The sequence below is a fragment of the Bemisia tabaci genome, chromosome 4, assembly GCF_918797505.1.
Source record: "Bemisia tabaci chromosome 4, PGI_BMITA_v3".
NCBI lineage: Eukaryota > Metazoa > Arthropoda > Insecta > Hemiptera > Aleyrodidae > Bemisia > Bemisia tabaci.
Window position 1 is genome coordinate 31167181 of NC_092796.1, and position 21786 is coordinate 31188966.

Here is a 21786-nt window from a genome sequence, read left to right on the forward strand (position 1 = left end):
CACATTCATTTTTTTCTTTCATAAATTTTTTAGTTCATTTCTTACATATGAAAGGCCTTGTCCACACAGAGATAGGTTTACGGAACTGAACTTTCGCGCTAAGTTCCGTAAAAAATGTGTCCAACACGAGTGAACGTGTCTTATGCACCCTTCCCCCTCCGGCACGTTCACTTGATGGTTTTTATTGAAGTTTCAAAACGAATAAGAAGAGGGCGGCAAAATACAGGCGGCCAAGTAGGTAAATCCGGCTCTGGTACCGACGTTGTTTTCAATTAGATTTCTCGGCAGTTCCTCATCTAAAAAATTGTGAATCATGGAATGCGCATTTTTACTTCAGAGAAAGCGATCAATTTCAGTTAGTGCGAACGTTTCTAAATTACACAACCCTGCAACTTTTGAGTCATTCGGCTGTTCCGAAATTACAAAGCCCTCTTTTATTTCTCCAGGAGATAACAGCTGGGACAACTTCGTAAAAATGTGTTTGTAGAGCATTTTTCAGCTTTCCAACGAGCTATAGTTTTTTTTTAAAATTTTGATCGGCGATTGCCAAGATATTGAGGTTAATGGTGTGATCATTTGAACCTTGGAGTGAAAAGATGCGGGTGGGAAAACCTCAATAACTTGGCAACCGCTGATCCAAATTCAAAAGACTGTAGCTTGTTAGAACGCTAAAAACATTTCCTACAAACACGCCTCCACAGGTTTGTTCCAGTTGTAATCCTTTCGGAGATAATAAAAAGGGAAACTTACTTTTGGAACAGCCCTCGTGTCATATTGTGAGAGGAAGTTGGATTGATTTCATTCCCCTATGTTACTCTGTCGATTTTTGTACGTAAAATGTCAATTATATGATGAGCCCTAGAATGCATGTGCATTCTGATAGAGCTCAGAATTCATGGAAAAATGGACTTGTAAAGTTTCAGCATCGACCGTTTCGTATATTTTAGCGCTGAGTTTGGGGAAAATGTCTAAAAGTTTCAATGATAGAATTTTTTGTGAACTTACAAAGTTACCTTTTTTGCAACGAATAAGTTCCAACGATTCTGTTTTACCATATTCAAAAGCTTATGGTTGCTTGTATCCCTGCCGAGAATCGACAAAACAGTCGAGTACGAATTTTAAAAGCTGAATTACGGATAATCCCCCCCCCCCCCCCCAGTCCAATTTATGAGAAATGAATTTTGGAATTTTTTCTCCCGAAAAGCTCCACATTATTTACCAATAAAAATCAATAACCAAGTCATTTGAAAGCAAAACACATCAATTAGGTTCTTTTTTTTTTTTTTTAATGCGACCAGCCGGCACGAGATAATAAACTGATTGAAGTAGCCAACAAAACTATTTTACTGATTTAGCATAATTTGCTAAACTTCGGAGGCAATTACTTCATGTGAGAAAGTAAAAACCAACATTTTGCGAAAGTGCGCTCGTTGACAACAAGTCCGTCATTTTAAAAAATTCGCGGGCTCTGCGAAAATAGATACCTGTCCTCTGATTGGTCAATAAGGCTTGCATTTTATGTGTGCCGCTTTGTGCTGATAAATACAGTAAATATACAGCTAATCATTAAGTACATAAACAAAATCAATTGCTCAACCTGGCAGCGCTTCTATGAAAAAGATAAAGTGGCAAAATCGTCAAAATTATCTGTCATTTTCACTGAATAATTTTTAGTGGACGTAAGCCTCCGAGAGCACATATTGTAAAATTATATTCGTCAAATAATTCATGCATTTAAAATCAGGAAAATCTATTCTGTTTGATTCTTGTCCTCTTTTTTAAACAAATTTTAAGGTTATGTTTAGATTCTCCGGATGATGTGGATTCGGTATGTACTCATACTTCGTTCAACTTTTAATTTATTTTATGCCCCCAATTAATTACGCCAATTCTATTGTCACTACTTTTTGAATGAATCACTACCGTTATTAACCACACCTCCTCATATTGAAACTCTTAGTCATGTGTTTATCTCGCGCTTATCAGTGGTAACAGTCCTCTTGTGATGAAAACCACCCACCCCTTTGTAGTGTTAAGATCCTGATGATTCAGTTCTCGTTTACTCTATCCCTGTCTTTTCCTGTGATAGTGGACCTGTAGCTCGTAAATCAAGTGTTCCTAAATTTAGTGATAACTCAGCCTCATGCTAGGAATGCAGATTGTTATGGCTCCAACGATCGCTCTCTAGTTTCCATTTTTAAGCAGGATACAATGACTATGTGATTCAGCAAACCTGTTTACTAACTTGAAGATTCATCCTGGCTCAGCGTTAAACCTTTGCCTGTATTACTATGTATTCATCAAATTTTGGATCAATTAATGCTTCCGGAGGTGTCAATGAAAGTGGCAACTCTGAAGCGCTCGATTACAATGTCAGTAGTGGAGACAAGATTTCACTGCGGCCAACCAGAAGCAGAAACATGCTCTCATCAGTTCTTGGTGCTTGTGGCTTTGATGGAGGTAGAGAACGGTCATCCTCTGGTGGCTATGTGGAGTTCGGCAACATTGGCGAAGAAAATTCAAGCCGAACGCTGGGCACATTCAGCGGTGTCTTTAGTCCCGTAGCCCTGTCAATGTTCAGTGCTCTTCTTTTCCTCCGAGTTGGTAAGTAACGGCATTCAGTTTATTTTCCAGCCCAGTGCCTCTGAATACCAATATTGAAACTTTTTTTCATAATGAGAGAAGAAAATTCAGAGAAAATTTCAGTTATAACTGTCGATTAGTTTTCCCTCTAAAAAGTAAAACACAAGAGGAGATTTACTGCGTCACTCTCTGAAATGTGCATTTTTCGATTTCAACCATCGATATTTAGTTTTGATCCAACAGTCTTTACCAAAACCAATATCAAGTAATATGTCTCTCAGTCTGTTGGAGTTGAGGGACCAAGAGATGAAGTATTCTCTAAGTAAGGTAGTTGTTATTAAGTAAGTTAAAGGAAATTCTGCATCAATCATTCATGCAAGCTCTGTGTTAAAACCATAGTAAACTGTTAGTGAGTGTAAGGACCATGAGGAAACAGGTGTTTTCTCTCGTGAAACCTAAAAGTTTACGTCAAGAAAAATACTTGAAAAAAAGTAGGACTCAAGTGGAGATGTGGGAGAACAGCGTAAGAAAGAATGTTGGAGAGGCAGGATTTGATCAGCGGCAGTGGAAAGAATTGACACAAGACAGGATAAAATGGCATGTGTTTGTTGATGCAGTTATGAAATTTTGAGTCTCTGATATTACTCAAAAAAAAAAGAAGAAAAGACCCTAATGACAATGTCTGTTTGAAAAGCTTACACATTATTATGTAAGGACTTAAGCATAAAATTTTCACTAAAAAAAATATTATGTGTATTATTTTTATGTTCACAGGTTTCATCGTCGGAAATGCTGGTCTGCTCGTAACTTTATTGCAATTTGGAATTGCATACGGGATTCTTATCTTCACAGTATTTTCAATATGCGCTATATCAACCAATGGGCCTGTAGAAGGAGGAGGCGCTTACTGTATCCTTTGACTTTCTCTGATGTCTTTGTCTTTTTTCCCCCTACAGCTCATTCTTCAATTTAATATTTTAGATCGCTTTCAAGGGACGTAATAACATGTCTAAGTCAATGACACACTGACATATTTTATCCTTACTACTTTCGACAAGCTTTATTGGTTCCTCTGAAAATGCATTTTGTATCAAAAGGACTTAAGCAACATCTCAAGGCCCATTTGGAAGTTTTCCTCAGCATGACAGCATACTCTATTACAATAATTACTGTATAATATAATAATCATAGAATCCATGATTTTGCTGTGGATGTTGGTCAATTAATTTAAAGATAACTCTAGGAAATTGACTTTTCAACCAAATTTTCTCTTAACTTTTCTCTTAGTCATGATAAGCAGAGTACTTGGTCCAGAGTTAGGGGGCTCCATTGGAACCTTGTTCTTCTTGGCAAATGTTGTTAGTAGTGCATTGTATATCGTTGGTTGCACAGAGGGTCTCATCGATAACTTTGGACCTTCAGGTATTTATGTTGTTTTTGAAATTTAAATCCATTTTTCGTAGTAATTTTTTAGTCCTGAATCTTCTTTCAGTGTTCTCTTTGGAAGTATGTCAACCGATATACTTTTAACTTGAGCTGACCTGAAGATACACATATTTTCCGAACAGTATTGATTATAAGGAAATTATTAAATCAAATAATATTTTTGTCAACTTTTTTTTCCTTTTTTTTTCTATGATCGTTTGTAAATTTTGCCTGTAAGAATAATTCTGAATTTTAGAATCGGTAGTCTAAACAACAGAATTGGAGCATGCCTGCATGCGGCAAAGATTTTTCACAAAGTCTTAAAAAGTACAATTTTAAGTTTACTGAATTGCACTTATTTTTTAATGATGCATTGTTGGCATAGCGAGGGTGATCTAGACCCCAGCCCCTTAGAAAAATCGTGGCTGCTACCGCACGTAGTCATAACTGCTCAATACTTTTAGACCTCTGTGAAGCATGAACGGACACTTTGCTCCCTAAAAAATATTTTGTAGCCACAGGAACCCACCATATGATGATGATTACCACCATATGATTTTTATGATGTCACCATAATTTGAAAAAGCTGCTGGATAAATGATATGTAAAGCAAAGAATATTTGTTGTCCCCTTTTTTAGACAATATATTCGATTTTTTTTCTGAGATAATATTTTATCTTACCTCTTTTTGATGAACAGGATATCTTGTAAGTGAGGAGGGCATATTGCCGGATGGACCATGGTGGAGATTCTTCTACGAATCAATGCTGAATTTGCTGAACCTATTTGTCTGCCTCATTGGTGCTGGAATGTTTGCTAAGACCAGCGTCGTGATCCTACTCGTTGTTGTGATCTGTCTTTTATCTGTGATTTTTAGTTTTTGCACTCAGTCAGCAATGCAGGTTCGTATCCCTTATTTCAGAAAAATTGTAGTTTCCCTGTAACTATATTTTCCTAAAATTTTAATAAGATTTTGCTTACAATAGATGAATTTATTTCATGATATTTTGAACGGAGAATGAGCAGGAAAAACCGGGATTCATCAGAGATTTATCAGAAAATCTGCTCTAGAAACTGGGAATCTCCTCTTTTACTGCTCAGAGACCACTCTGTTTTCAAATTTTTTGGATACTTTAAGTTAGCACCTATTGTTAGCAAGATTTATGTTATTGCATCTGAGTCACATTCTTGACCTTTTGAACATCCAGAGGAAAACAGTATAGCACCATGAAAGTAATAATATTATAGTTTGAAGTCCACTGCCTGTAGTCTTTACCTGTCAGAAAGAAGAAAAAAAACGGGTGTTTAGAGGCAAATGAATGTTGAAATAGTCAGATACATGGTATTCTCCAACATTTTCCTTTAAAATTTTCTCTTTTGTGTAACTACCTACCTGTCACAAAGTATGATAACAGAAGAGATAATAATTTTGAGTCTTTGTGGCACAAATAGCGGACAATATTCTAGCCCTAATACATCTTGTTTCACCTCAGCTATAACTAAATTAGCCAATGACTGATTCATCAATTAGAGAACATGTACTGATCAACTTATTGATGGTGTGATTCCTAAATGGTGTATCTTGGTTCGCAATGTTGCAGGTTCCCTGTGATACTTCATAATTTTAATATAAATCTAGTTACCTTTATCTCTTGGAAGCTTTTGTTTTTGTTTTTCTTCTCCCTCTGTGTGCAATATTCCGTGAAGATTTTAAAGTATGATGTTGATGTGTTCTCTATTTGAAAGGATGAAACAATTGAGAAAATTTAAAAAAAAACCATAGTGATTAATATATGTGGTTTGGGAATTCTACCATTTTTTATTCTCAAATATTAAAAAAATGTTCTCTCAAAATTGTAAAGTTTAAATTTCAACACAATTTTTCCCAAGCAATTGATGTTAACCATCTTAATTTTTTTCAGATTCCTATACCATCTGCCAACACGCTCATAAATGGAACCAACCACACTACAGATATCACATACACGGGATTAAACTTTACAACCTTCACAGAGAACTTGTTTCCTAAGTATGGAGAAGACTATACCTCACATGGAGACATTGTGACTTTTGCATCTGTGTTTGGTGTCCTGTTCAGCGGTGTCACGGGTATCATGGCAGGAGCCAATATGTCAGGTATTTGAAATTTCTTAAATATTTAACTCACCATTCTTCTTTGTTTATTTTATTTTTCAGTTATCTGCACTCTAAAAAGTAATAGAAAGTCTGTTTTTTCTACTCCTTGCATGAGAAGGAAAAGTGAGAAAATCTAAATTAAATACCCTCTGAAAACTTTGAGCTCCAAAAAAACGTTAGTCTGCCACTGTAACATTCTAGGATTCTCAAAAAATTGTTACTTTCAACTTATTTGTAACTGTCATTGAAATTTTTTACCAAAACTGATTTGTGCATCAGCCTTTGCTTACCTTCTATAATTCAAGAAATTGAGTATCCAGAAAAGCTAAACTTTTCTTTAAAATTCGAAAAAGTTCCACTTGAGCAAGCAAAGAACCGGCCAATTACAATGGACCACTCGACAAGGTACAAACTTAAGTACTGCGCAACTTCTAATAGTTTCTCCTTTCAAAATTCAGCAAAGAAAGTGAATCACACAGTGGGATGTCTGAAAATCAACTCCAAGTATATACTCTCAAGTTTTCACAATTAGCATTGGTCAAATCCTATACTTATAAGAATGCGTCCTTTATATAATTCATCAACTACTTGATCTGTGTCAAAAATACCTGTTAACATAATATATTGTTCAAGAATTGATTTACAAACCTCCTATGTGTAAGTCGTTTTAGTGTATTTTCCGAAGGAAATACGCTATTTTTTACTTATGCTTTTGAAGAGAAAACCTTTGACTTTTTTTCTAATACATGAGTTGTCTCTTGGCCCATCACAGCTCCAAAAAAGTTTAAAATTTGTCAATTTTTTGTTTGTCTTTCATCAGTCTAAAACTTTCTGCCCTTATTTTAAGTTTTGGTTCATCATCTTACAAAACATTGCAGATCTCTGAATAGCTTCACAAAATCTTCTTAATGTGTAGGATGATCATAACCAAAAATGCAGCTGCTCTTAACTTTGTATTATGAGCTTTAATTTGGTGTAATTTTCTGAGAAATTACACCAATCATCGCTATGACCAAAATGGACTCAAATAAGCCTTGTTACTATAAGACTTTGGGTTTTGTCAAATTAGCATTAAAAATTGTTCCAACCCCTTACAATAATTCTATTGTTTTTCAAAAGTCAGAATGTTGAAACTTTTCATTTTCCAGGTGAACTGAAGGACCCTGCTCGCAATATTCCTCGAGGCACAATCTCTGCTGTTATTTTTACTTTGATAGTCTACGTAACGCTTTCAATGCTGACAGCTGCCACCACCACAAGATTTTTACTCCAGAATTCTTATGTATTTCTTTTGCCCATCAACGTCTATCCACCATTTGTGACAATTGGTATTCTTACAGCAACATTCTCTGCATCCCTGTCAAATTTAATTGGATCCAGTCGGGTGTTGGAAGCTTTGGCAAAAGATAATGTCTTTGGTAAGTGGATCTGGGTACATCTTCTCATCAGTTTACTTCATTCAGTGATCACAGTTTTGTCAATCATAGTTTAAAGCCGATCTACCAGATCAGTCTTATGTTTAAAAGCGAAGAAACTTTGCTCGTGGTCCATCTGTAAATGCATTTTTGGCAGCTCACAGGAGTAGATACTTCAATACCTTTAGGTATACTTTTGAGAAGAGCGACTTCAGTCTAGCCAGACTAAAAGATCAAAATCTTAGGTTTAGATTTAGAATAATCTTGCGACAAAAAAAATAATTTGCAAGCCATTTAGTTAATTTTGTGTTGATAAATGGCACACAGTTGTATTTTAATCTACTAATCTCAAGTTCTGTAGGTGGTAAACTGAAATTTTCACTGGATATATCTCAAAACTAAATTTTATCACTGCAAACTTCAAACTAAAAACCGCGAAAACTCTTGTTTTGTTTGAAGCTGTATGATATCCTGTGCCAAAACATCCCCAAACATTTCCTCTGAGAAATGAAACCAATATCTGAATATCGAGTTTCTTGGCCCTTGAGTCTCCTTCCCCATAATTGTTTAAATTTTTGCATCATAGTTCTGGATTGCTACATTCAAACATGTTGATACCTGAGACAATTTTGTCTTTCATAAGATTTTTTAGAGAAGACAAATTTATCAAGTCTCTCCATAGTGAATAAGCATCTCAAAAAAAATTTCTGAAAGCTCACTTCTTGTTTCAGGGAGACTCTTGAATTTCGTCTCTAAAGGGGTCTGGCGGAGTAATCCACTGGCTGCTGTGTTCACCTCATGGCTTCTTGTCGAGGTCATCTTATCCATTGGCTCGCTAAACACAATAGCCCAAGTCAACTCAGTTCTCTTTTTGCTCTCTTATCTGGCAACAAATTTGGCCTGCCTGGGTCTGGACCTCTCCTCCGCGCCTAATTTTAGGTCAGTGTGGCTTTAGCTTTGATAATTTGACACCTGCCGACATTCATAAAATTGTCTTTTATCAAGGTACTGCAATCGCAAAATGCAATGCAAAATAGCTGGCAATCAGGGTGTCTACAAGGCCGGAATTTCCAGAAAGTCCGGAAATAGTCCTGATTTTTTAGGGGCAGTTCGAAAGTACTGTAAAAGAGCGAAAAATCTGCAAAAAGGTCTGGAATTCTTTTAAATTTTTTATCATTTTTGTTGCAATTTCAAATTTTTGAAATTTTTCTAATTCCGTCAAATGAAGGTACTGAAAAAATACGGAATTTTTCTGTTGAAGGAGGTACTGAATTTCTTGAGAATGTACTGAAAAAGTACTGTAAAAGTACCTTTTTGACCAGCCTGTGTTAGTAGACGCCCTGGCAATGTTTTCACATACTAAGTATTTTTTTCTTTTTCCAGGCCGTCTTTTAAGTACTTCTCATGGGCAACAGCTCTTTTGGGTCTCATAGGAACACTCTTCATGATGTTCATCATCAATCCATTATACGCTTCTTCCAGTATTGCGTTATGTATTTTGCTTGTTTCACTCCTACACCTGTTCTCACCAGCCCGTTTTGCTCCGTGGGGCTCCATATCTCAGGCTCTTATTTTCCATCAGGTCCGTCTTTTTTTCCCAATTGGTTTTTTTGGATGTGCTTTTATTTACTTCATACTATGTTTGTCATATTTTGTTATTTGCTGTACAAAGGAACTAATTTTGTCTACGCTGTTTCAGCATTTCTCTGAACCTTCTTATTTTTCCATGGAAGAACCATTGCTTGAATTTCCCTGAAAATTTTGGTGTCTTGTCTCTCAAGTGTAAAAATAAATCACTGAAAATTTCAGACTAATTCATGGGATGGTTCTTGTGAAAGCAAATAAAATGTCAATGAAAAATACTGAAACAGTGCAGTCAAGATACATTCCTCTGTGCAGGAGACAGCAATTTGTGTTAATCCATTTGTGATTTATCTGTGTCAAAATTTACCTGTAGGACCTACTCAGCTGCTTAAAATTTCACCATGAACTAGCAAGAAGAAACTTCTAGTGCCCAATGAAAGCCGTGCTGAGGAAGAGCGCCGTATGAACTTTCAGGCGTTGCCAAATCTCTCTCGATAATTACGAATTTTCGGGAAAATTTGTAAATATTTTTCTGCAAATGTTTTGGAGGGTTTTACTCATAATTTAATCTAAAGCGCCTGAAAATTTTAAGGAAAAATATTCATAAAGTTTTTCAAAAATAAACATTTCGTGGGAGGCAATTTGGCAACATTCGAATTTTCATACGGCGTTTATTCTTAGCATGGCAGAATGAGACATAAGATAAATTGATGCTCTCTAATGTGACATTCAGGCTCAGGTTATTTGACTAAGCTAGACCTGATTGGTTGGAGGTGTGTCAAAACATAGTCATAATAAATCAAACTCCCAAGTTTTTATGCCACGCACTAATGTCTTGCAATTTTCTCATTAAATTCCTCATCTCCACGGGAAAAAAAATAACGACACAAGAGAGAGTGAAGAGGAAGCCACGCATGTTGTATTTGTAGGCCAGTTTTTTGTTTTGTTGAAATTAAATGTGCGCTAATATTGGTATTTCTATTTAGTATCAACTGCAAGGATAGTTAATTTGACATTCAGTAGTTACCAGGTATGACCCTTTATTTTGCAGGTACGGAAATACTTGTTACTGCTCGACTCCCGGAAAGATCATGTTAAATTCTGGCGACCTCAAATCCTTCTTCTAGTCGGAAATCCACGCTCTTCTTGTCCTCTGATTCACTTTGTTAATGACCTGAAAAAGAGTGGACTGTATGTCTTGGGCCATGTCAAAGTTGGACCCGAATTCAGCAATCTGGAGGAGGACCCGTTAGTCGACGAGTATCCCACCTGGTTGACATTGATCGATCACCTGAAGGTAAGCACAGATGCCCTTCCTCAATATTTGTCATGAAAATAGCCTATTCACAGCCTAAGTGGACACAAATTTTAAGCTCTTTACTATCAACAAGCCATTATTCATTGTAAGTGCAGTAGACTTTAGCTCAACTAATCAAGCTCCACATCAGACTGATGTTGTCGGTTTTAATGCAATGTAGCATCAGTATTTTTAGCTTTTTCTTTATTTCTAGGAAAAAAAGTGCATGATTATCTTGACTTGCAACTTAAGGTCATACAAGGTGACCTAAAAGCCTGGCACCACTAGCACCCGGCATGACCCCTGTAACTTTTGTACGGAGTCAGACAGAGACTTGGAATTTTAAGAGTGCTCCTTAGTCAAATAAAACGATTAGTGGACCCCCCCCCCCCCAAAATTTTGAATCCCGCAGGAGCAAAAACCCTAGGAGTTGTAGGGATAATGCGGGACTTTTGGATCACCCTGTAAATATGTAAATCATTTTGTCTGAGATTTGTTTTGATTGAAAGAGAAATACAAATTTTCTAATAATGACCATTTTTTTTCAATGTTCATTTTAGAGAATTCACAAAGTTTAAAGTTGAAATTTTAAAATGGAAAAAAATTATAACCTTTGATTGGTCTCAATACTTTGTCCTCTCTACCCTCAGGTGAAAGCTTTTATCGAATTGACGGTTGCAAAGTCAGTGCGTGAAGGCGCCCACCACCTTATCCGAATCTCAGGGATGGGCGCAATGAAACCAAACACTATCGTCCTTGGATTCTATGATGATCTTAATCCACGAGACTTTTTTGCTGACGTAAATTCCCATTACCAGACACACTTATTCCAGCGCTCAGCTATGGACAAAGAGGCATTCAGTTTGCGCAAGATGAACGAAGTGAAAAAACTCTCGTGCGACGAGTATGTTGCCATCATGGGAGACATTCTCAAGATGAAAAAAAATATATGCGTCTGTCGAAACTTTCATATTTTGGACAAAAACTCCATTGCCAATCGGTAAGTGCTAAAACCAAATCTCATGATATATTCTGAACAGGGCTTCTACTATCAAGAAAAACCGGTAAAACAGGGAAAACCCAGGGAATTCAATGTCAACTTCTGGAATTTATACAATCATTAATACAATCCATTATTTTTTAGAATAAGATTGTGGATTAGTGAAAATGAACAAAAAAGAAGGCAGGAGTAGCCTCTCTAAGTTGTCAGCTATCAGAGCCCTGGGTTAGTGATTGTTTTTCACCTCTGTGTCCGATGAGTTGTCGAAGAGAATAACTTTATGATGCCATCACTCTGGGAAAAACCCAGGGAATTTGAAAGTTGAAATAAAGTAGAACCCTGTCTGAATTCAAGAAGGTCATTGCTTACTTACGACTTTTTTGGATATTTTTAATTTTTGAGAAGCAAATGTCAAAAACAAGGAGCCTCCTAGAAAAGAAGCCCCTTTGAGTCGTGACAATCAAGGTGTGCTATTTTTTCAAACAGTCAACACTCAGACAAGCAACGCAACTCAGATGAATACGACGATACTCAGATGAATGAACTCACCTTTCGAGGCTCATCTTTCAGAAGTCTCAAATGCCATGAAAGTAAGAAGAGAATTAAAATATTTCAAGTTCCTTATGTCAACTGCTTTGGGACAGCTGCCTGTCAAAAACCATCTATCATGCATCAGTGAAGGCACATTTGCATTTACTGCCAGCCTCATATAAGATGGACTCTATGAACACCAATAGACTTTAATATGTAGTCCTTATAAATTAGTATGACTCAAATTTTTCAATTCATTCTAAATTCACATTCTGTTCCTCTTTAAATCTTTTGTGACAGTATGCTGAGATTCCAATTTGTTGTTTAAGAAACAGAATTGAAAAAAAATTAATATTGTATTATGTTCTCTGAATCTTTTTTTGTTGACAAAACTTACAATGGTAATTTCATGGTCATGGATACGCTCTGTATCGCAATGACTAGTTTAATTGGAGAACTACATAGACCCTGCTATGGTTTGCCTTTTACATATTTAATTGCACAGTGTTGAGTTAATGTTTGGAAATTTTCAGAGCCTCAAATTACAAGTACATTGATGTTTGGCCAATTAATTTCTTTAAACCGAATCAAGAAGACCCCTTCGATACAAGTAGCTTGTTTATGCTACAGCTGGCTTGCATCATCAGAATGGTGAGATACTATCTGTCTCTTAATGTTTTTCTCAGTAATTATTTACACAGTGATTAAAAATAAACTCCTGTACAGGTGTACAAAAACTCAAATGTTTTTAAGTATTTTACAAAATTGCTGCTAATACTAATTTCAAAGATGACCGGTCGTTCCCTCGAAGAAAAAGCAAAAATTGTCAGCTGACCTCAGTTTAATCAGCACATACACAGGGTGTCCCAAAAGTCTGCACTCCCCTTTATTAAATGTTTCTTAATTTAGCTTTTGAAATGAAACTTGGGAAATGTTTCCAGGCCGAAGAGAAAACTACATTGAGGCACATCCAAAATGTTGCAGGACGCCTCCTTAACCCGCCCCTTGTCTCATTTCCAAAGCTAAATTAGAAACAATTTTAAAAAGGGGGTTATACAGACTTTTAGGACACCCTGCATGTTTGTTAGAATCATAAAATATCCGGTACCAGAAACTTTTCAGTTTTCTCACAGCTGAGACTTTTGCAGTAACATCAATGTCTCAAAAACTGGTAGCTACCGATTCATAGCATAGGCACTGAAATTTTCTCTTTTATATTTCTCAGGTTGCATCGTGGAAACACCTCCAGCTACGAGTCTTTTTGTGTCATGGTATCACATCAGCTGCAGATGGTGATATTGGTGAAATTTGCAGAAATCAAGAGGCGATCTTTCAGCAACTCCTTCAATCACTGAGAATAACAGCTGCTGTTTATCAAGTAAGATCATGTTCTAGTAATCAATCATGACATAATCATCAGATAATCATGGATTAATGCAGCACCAGTGTTCTTTGGTTCCAATTCTAAATTTTAGAGCAAAAAAATTTGCCCGAAATCGCTCCTAGAGATTTTTATGAATCTGAAACTAATGTAGGAATTAGGTTGTTTTATTCTCTAGAAATTTTAATTTTTATTAAATAATAAATGAACAATATTCTTTTGAACAAGGCACTATTTTTGTCATTCTCTTGTTCTATACATAAACATGGGTACAGAAAATACACCAACGTCTGAGCTTCGATTTGCACCTTGTGCGAGAAAATTTTCCAATGATTTTTCTTAACTAAAAATAAAAAAAAATAATAATAATAAAAAAAAAGAGTTCTGCTTTTTATAATTTTGGTTTAATGCATCTTCTGATCTTTTGGTGGAGTGAAGAATTGAGGCTTAGATTGCGACTAATCATCAATGACAACTCTCAATCATTGGATGAATTTAACCTCTTGCGCTTCTCATCTTATTCAAGGGTGTGAGAAATATTCTTGAGGAAACAAGTATGTAGTTGTGGCCTAAATGTGCCAATTGACCATTGTCTACAAATAAAAAAAGTACATTCTTCACTCAAATTTAAATTACATTGCTATTTTTTTGTTGTTGTGTTGTAGGTTCCTAGCTGGACAAAAGTTTTGCCATCTTTAGGAGGAAGTCCAATTTTACATAATCAAGGACCTGTTGACAAAAACTCAAAAGTGTACTTACAAAAGTAAGTATCAATCTTTAATATTTGTAAATGTTCATAGAAATTGCTTTTATAATAATCTCTAGCATCTAATCATCACTCTCGCCCATCTTACCAGAAATCATCTGGCAAATGACACCTCTAGATTTCGTTTTGAGTACCAACCATCCAAGATTTAACTAGGCTTCCCTCACATTTCCATCTAAGAGGAGCCCATTGTAGCGCTTTCTCAGCTCAACCCCCAACATTTTCCCTTTTTAAAATTCAAAATGATTTGAAGTTTCAGTTTTCCATACACCTTGTCAGAAAATTCCCTCGAAAAATCTCCCTCCATAAAAATGGGAATGCTCTGAAATCCAGTTTTAAAAATGAGAGGGCGACATATGCTAGTATTAGAACTGCTTATTTCTCTCAAAATGAAGGCGAAAATTGCGTGTTTCCAAATCCACCGTGAAAGTTGAATATTTTGGAATATCACAGCGATTTGCACTGTAAAAAAAAATAAAAAGGTCATCATTTTAAAATGTTCGAGGAATGAAGAATTGTTAAAGTAGGAAGCCCAAGAGCTTTCTACATTCTTGCAAGTCGCAACTCTTTTCTAGAAGTATTTTATTTCATTCCTAACTCTCAAAAAATATTGTCAGGGTCGGCTTCTTCAAAAATTCACAAGAATAACAATCAATTTCATTCAGCAAGCTCTTTTTTTCGTTGAATTTCAAAACCATGGTGTTTACAGTTTGCATAATCAAATAATATCATTTAATTACATCATATATTCATATCAGTCTTATAAATTATATTAAAGTCGTAAAATTGCCATGTTCTTGTTTCATCACTCAATTTTTGGGTCAAAATTCTTAGTCACGTTGCCGATTTTAGTAAAAATGCGAGACTGCAATAATCCAGTTTTCGTAGCTCTTACAATAGATTTTCCTCATAACTATAGATTGTTTTTTATATTTTTGGAAATCCTTACCTCTAGTTAGCATTGATATAATGGTGTATTTTCCCTGCAAGCTATTTTGTAACAAGGACTGAAAGCTTTTTACCATCCTTGAGGATATAACTTTTTTTTTTTTTTTTTTTTTTGCAAAAAGAGGTAGTTGAAAGTCTATAAAAGTGTCCTTTTTTTCTTTTTTTTGATTTCTATAGACACTGTGATTTAAATCTCTTTTTCGATGTTACCGCAATATCACTTCAACTCCCATGTTTCAGAGTCAACAAAATGATTCAAGAGCAGTCCCAATCAACAGCAATCACTTTCGTTTACCTGCCTCCGCCTCCGAGAGATCATATGGATCCAAGTGGCAGTGCTATCGCAGCCACAAGAGAAAACTATCTCCAATGTCTGTCAGAACTCACCACAGAGCTCCCACCGACAGTGCTCGTATATGGCCTCAGTGCGGTCACCTCTACAACTCTATAATTTCCAAGACTTGAGATAGTACCTGACTTTGTGCAATTTTATTTTTCCGTATTTTTTTCTGTTTTAGTATTTTAGACCTTTAGTGCAGTAACTGTTTATACAGAGTATCATGATCTGGAGATGCATTTGATTGAAATTATTTGAAATAATAATTTTTTTGGTGAACTTTTTTAGTAGTTTGCCTAATAGAGGTCTACAGAAATGGCTGAACTATCGGATGAAATTGAGCAAAAAAGTCACACCTACATTGCGGTATTTCAAAATCTCATCTATTTTAATTTATTGGAAGGTAACCAACCAATATTTTTGCTTAAAATTCCGTAAACTTAACATTCTTGTAGGTAAGAAAAATTGCATCAATTTTTTTGGTTGTTTTCCATCTAGAGAATGAAAATAGAACTTGATATTCTGAAACACTGCACTGTAGGTTTGAGTAATTTCTTAACTCAATCCAATTTTTGCCCTCTCTTTTTTTGGTATTTTTGTTTTACAGCTGTTTATTTTTATGTGAAGTCAGCTATTTTGCATCAACTTGAGAAGTTATTTCAAGTAAATATGCACCCCTCTCAAGTGGAATTAATATTGTGTCTCTTACCCTATTTAAGCCTATCCATCCAAAAACTGTAAGGTCATTCCACATCAACTAAACCAGGCTCGGTGCCCGACCCCCTGCAATTTGGCTGAAAATTTGTATATGGGATCTTTACATCATTCTAAGAAACTGATTTGAAGGGTCCCAAAGATGGGGTGAATTTTTAGCGATATTCAAATAAGCCCGTTTTAGCGATTCTCATTTTCTCGACTTCCCTCTCTTTGACTCCATAGCAAGACTCTGTATCAATCCATAATACTTTTAAAGAGTGTTTTTAAACTATCTGTTCATGTAAATTCAAAAAATTCCATCAAAATTGAGCTAAATATGATTTAAGTGGCCGTAATATAGAGTTTTTCAAAATTTACCATTTTTTCACCTCTCAATGTTTAAAGTGTAGATTCTATAAATTCCATCGAAATTGAGCCAAATAATATTTAAGAGGTTGTAATTTAGAGTTTTTGAAAATTTACCATTTTTTCACCTCTCAATGGTCAAAGTGAATTATCCAAAAAACAGTCTCTCCGATTTTTAATTTTTTTTTTTAATACGTCAAGCTTAGGATATATCCTTTCGGGTGATATACTCTTTTCAATAGTTATTGGACAATTAAGGGCCTAAGAAAATTCAAATAGGCCAAAAAAGGTCAAAAATTGGTAGAAGAAAGACAATTTTTTACCCATCAATCCCAGTATCTCTAGGTTAAAGACTTCAATTACAGATATTTTTTTCCAGTTCACCATCAAAATGTATAAAATCAAATTATCAAAGTTTGAATATACTCATTGATTGGTTACTGACCTTACGAATATAGAAATCGGCCGAAAACGCTCAGAAATGATGGAAAAACCCGATTTTTTGCACAGTAACCGATGTACCTCACGTAAATTCACTATTGTTTCCAGTTTTTTTTCTCTCTGCTTCAACCTTCAAGTACATGCTTATGAGTAAATAACACCTACTAACGTGCATCGATTGGTTACGGATCCAAACGGAAATTAATATCGGCCGGAATTTCTTAACAAAGACGGAAAAAAATCGATTTTTCGCACAGTAACAGATGTATCTTATGCAAAGTCACCACCGTTTCCAGTTTTTTCCCCTCTGCTTCAACCTTCAGGTACATTTTTTTGAGTAACTAACACTTACTAACGTGCATCAATTCGTTACGGATCCAAACGGAAATGGAAAATTCTGAGTTGTCATGGAATAAGTTTGAAAGGTGTTGTAAAGGTGAGGCACCTTGTCAAAGAATAAGATGGGAGAGTAGAGAAATGAAAGATGGAATTTTGAAAGTGGCCGAAAAGAGTTGATTTGTACAAGATTTACAAGAATTAGTCACACTTAGAGGGATGTGCCTTAAGGGCTGGAGAGGCATGCAGACCGGGTCTGGTTAAAAACGGACAAGACCATGAAAAATGGGCAGCACACGCTTACAGACTTGATGACGTCACGGGTGGTGAAACTTCAAGTCTGTACACGATTGGCTAGCTATAATCAGTGGAGCTATCAGTTGCAACTGTAGTAGGTAATTAAAAATTATGGGTAGTTAAAAAAGATGGTCGCAGGATAACAAGAAAAAGTGAGATTTGTAGGAAAAAAAGACTGATCCAGCCAACCTTATGAGTTATATATGAGACTAAGGAAACTAATGAAAACAAAATATGGGAAGTTGTTGACACGAGTTTTCCAAAATTAGTTGATACAATTTCCGTTTTTTCCCCCTACTTCAAGCCAATGGTCTTCATCCGACTAGTTTATATTATACATTATGCAGTGGTTGGTTAAAAATACACATGGAATCAGAAATAGACCGGAAACTGAAGAAAAATGGCGATAAAAGATGATGATCAAGGAAAATTCATTTGAATCGATTTATAGGAACCAATGTTATTATTATAAAAATCCCGTATTGTAAAAGTGACGGTTGAAAAATATGATACACTTCATTGATCCTTGGAGGACCTTTCTGGAGGTGGACTGGTGGAGGCAGCCTGACACTCTTTCTAAAAAAATAGAAACCGAAGCAAAATATCCTTACAGCACTCCGACGGCTTCGGCTTATTTTCATCAAGGATATTTTGTTCCTACACGTAAATAATGGTTAAGTCAAACTTCAATTTCTTACTCAAATTCATTCACTCATTTTACTGTAACTTTTGCTGGGGTAGTCAGTCAAGTTGAAGTCTTAGGAACATTTTATCCTTATCTGGACATCGCTTGCAGACAGATCCCTTTCAACCGCCTCCATGTAAAAAACCATCCATCTCGGTCTTTTTTGAGCATTTCCGGCCGATTTCTATTTTCGGAAGGTCGGTAACCAATCGACGAGTATCTTTAAATGTTGATAAATAAATTGATTTCATATATTTTGAGGTTGAACTGGAAAAAAAACGGGCTTTATTGAGTATCGCTAAAATTCACCCCATCTTTGGGGGTCGATATCTTGCGAAGAGGGCGTCAGATGGATAAACCCTTCAAATCAGTTTTTTAGAATGATGTAAAGACCCCGTATACCAATTTTCAGCCAAATCGAAGGGGGTCAAGTACCGAGCCTGGTTGAGTTGACATGGAATGACCCTCAGATACTAAAATAGATAATTTAATTATTAAAGTAGTAAAATCATTTGGTGGTTATGCAAATGTGATTATATTGTGATATTTTGGATGATTATATTTTGAATGAATTCTATTGAAGTGTTGTATCCCCATTTCGGAATTATTTTTTTTTTTTTTTCCATTTTGGATAGTTAATCTCTTTCCACACCCAGTGCTAGAAATGGATGAACCGGTTGTTTTCATCTCCAAAGTTTATCTGGCTTTCAAACTTTGCAAAGAAAATATACTCCTAAGCGGCTTTTTTTGTTTGTGTATATTAGGTACTTAGCTAATGGTATCTTATTCACGCTTTCCATGCATTTTTCAGTATTTAATTTTTTTTTTCTGTACAGAATGGTCATACTATCTCTTGAAGTTAATTTTTAGGGTGAACTACGATTGATAACTAGGTGTGTGCTTTTGCAAACGAATATTCTAAGAAAAAGAACGGTTGATCAGCTTGCAAAGGTGCAAAATAATAAATAATGCTAACGGCAACACTGCAGTACATAATTAAAAAAATAAGGCATGCAATATTTTAGAAACCAAACTTTTTCAAGTCATTCCCAGAAATTAAGTTTCCAGCTGCAGTAGTTTTTCATCGATCGTTAGTCAAACTCCTAATTTACTTTAAAATTGTAGCTCGTAGTTTTAAATTATTTTTAAGTTCACTTAGTTGGATTGTATTTAGCTGAAGGGAACCAGCACAATTACAGTGTTTTCAAAATTGAGCAACTTCTTTTCTTTAAAAAATACTAAATGTATTCACAGTATTAAAATTTACACAATCAATTTCCTCTGAAATTAACAAATTTTTGGTGGAAAATCAAATTAAACTCTTTGCTACCATGGAAATATGTTTTGATAAATATGAAGATGCACGATTTTGAGAATACTGTAATTGCGCTGGTTCCCTTTTTTTAATGCAATCCAATTATTGATTTGGCAGTCTAAAAGTGTGAGTATTACATATTAACCCTGTATTGAGACTGAGCAAAAATTAATGTTAGCAGCAATTTAATTCCAGACTCTACTGTCCTCTGCTATATTATTTGTTAAGAAGCAATCGAGATCTCTTTAAATGATTGAAATGGAATTTTGAAAGAGGTACCCCGATTTGATAGGAGATCTTGTATTGTTGACTCCCTTTCAGTAATACCATTTCATTGATGGCAGTTAAGTTAACGCGGTAATGGTTTCATCTTTTAGAGAGACGATAAGAGTCAAATATTGTGAATGTGTATTACCCACATTTTTACGATTCATACCACTTCTTACTTATACCAACAATAATGTGCGAGACGTTGACTGCCATGGTGCCTGTGCTTAGGTTTCCATACAGCTATCTGATCATTTTGACAATGAATATTTTAAGCCTTGAAAAAATTTCCCTTGCCCAGGTGCGGTACTAGCTGCAGATATTACATAGTTTACAACTCTGTAATTGTATTACTTTGAAGAACCACTCAGAATCTGTCACTCGTATTACTTTATTTTGTCATCGTGACGATGAGACCTGTGTCACTTCAGCAGAAACACTTTTGGCCAGTTCTAATGGTAAGCATGGCAGTCAGCAAATTAATCTCGTAACAATGTGAGTTTAGTAGGCTTTCAAGTGGAGCTTGTCAAATTATAGATTCCTGTGATATCACTGAAACGGACTATTTATAAGTGCATAGTTTTTAAAACGTAAAATCACTTTTTGGTGGCAAAACTTTACTGAATTCTGAAAAGAGAATAAATAAGTGCAAAGGAGGAGTAACGTTTTGGGCCTTTTCCGGCCCCACCTGGATTTTGCTAAATGTTTCATATTTTCAAAGTACTAGTCTTAGGTAGACTCTGTGCCAAATATTAACCCAAAATCCTGGAATCGAAAAACAATTATTTTCGTCAATTTTTTCGACTGTTATCACTCTTCCAGCACACGATTCTTATGTATTTTTTTGCGTACTTTTCGTTTCTGGCCTTTTTAAAGGCCTCCGATAAATTTTTAGGGGCCTTATGGCCCATTGTTGCCATTTTTGTCCCATTTTTAGGGGTTTTTTCCATTTAACACATTCAAAACTCAATTTAATCCAAAAACTGTGTACATTTTTGAAAAGTACGTAAAAAAATGAATAAAAAATGTTCAGTGAAATTTTTTCCTATGTTGCCAAATTTCCGAGAAAATTGGTCCCAAAGTGTCAAAAACGACAAAAAATCGATAAATCGCCGCATCTAAGGTTCAAGAAAGTGGAGTACATTTTTCATACTGTACCAGATAACAGCTCTTATCCATCCATACAACATACTAAAATATCATAGTTGTACCTGGATTCCCACGATGTGAAAATTGACCGAAAAGTCGATTTTAGCGGCCTTTTTATACTTGAAGGCAGCTCTTTTGAATGTTTTTCGACCTTAGTCACCCTCTATGGGTGTGTACTATATGTATTTTTCTATGTACTTTTCATATCTGGCCATAAAAATGGCTTCCTGTGAATTTTAAAAGGCCTAACGGTCCATTGTTGCCAATTTTCACCAATTTTTAGTTTGAAACTTAATTTAATCTAGAAACCGTGTACAATTTCGGAAAGAACGTAAAAAAATACGTAGGAATGTGATTTGTACCTTTTCCCTACGTTGCCAAATTTTCGAGAAATATCGTCCTGAAGCGTCAAAAATGCCAAAAATTGGATTAACCATCACGTCGGAGGTTCCAGGAAGTGAATTATGACATTCATGTGGATCGTGGGACACTTTCTCCACGCATTTTTTGTTCTTCGGTATATTTGGCCTGTAGCAAGCATCTTGAGAACCAAGGATTATCTCGAGGTTACAGGAATAAAGAGGTGAACTGGAGTGAAGGATAAAGTAAAAGCACCTTGAGGGCCCGTTTTGTCACGTTCATCTACGCCATTACATGTTCCTTGAGATGCATTGCAATTTTCCATTTTCGATACGTTATTTGTAGTGAAAAAAAACTTGAAATTCACTTCCTGGAACCTCCGACGTGATGGTTAATCCAATTTTTGGCATTTTTGACGCTTCAGGACGATATTTCTCGAAAATTTGGCAACGTAGGGAAAAGGTACAAATC

The 21786-nt window shown here is 35.6% G+C and overlaps 1 protein-coding gene across 1 annotated transcript; it reads left to right on the plus strand.

The window, feature by feature from the left end:
* The first annotated feature begins 1596 nt into the window (after positions 1-1596).
* On the plus strand, positions 1597-15686 carry LOC109040414 (solute carrier family 12 member 9). The gene is made up of 14 exons (XM_072299685.1): positions 1597-2604; positions 3358-3492; positions 3871-4005; positions 4708-4910; positions 5931-6144; positions 7293-7562; positions 8291-8498; positions 8943-9141; positions 10195-10440; positions 11091-11440; positions 12505-12622; positions 13197-13349; positions 14018-14115; positions 15307-15686. The coding sequence occupies exons 1-14, from the start codon at positions 2292-2294 to the stop codon at positions 15515-15517; spliced, it is 2853 nt and encodes a 950-aa protein (XP_072155786.1). The 5' UTR covers positions 1597-2291; the 3' UTR covers positions 15518-15686.
* Positions 15687-21786: the final 6100 nt, after the last annotated feature.

What these genes read in the sequence shown, in the direction of transcription:
- LOC109040414 (XM_072299685.1), top strand. Translation starts at nt 2,292, where the DNA reads ATGTATTCATCAAATTTTGGATCAATTAATGCTTCCGGAGGTGTCAAT. An exon ending in CGATAACTTTGGACCTTCAG is followed by an intron (nt 4,006 to 4,707) that starts GTATTTATGTTG and finishes TTTGATGAACAG; the next exon opens with GATATCTTGTAAGTGAGGAG. An exon ending in AGGCTCTTATTTTCCATCAG is followed by an intron (nt 9,142 to 10,194) that starts GTCCGTCTTTTT and finishes TTTATTTTGCAG; the next exon opens with GTACGGAAATACTTGTTACT.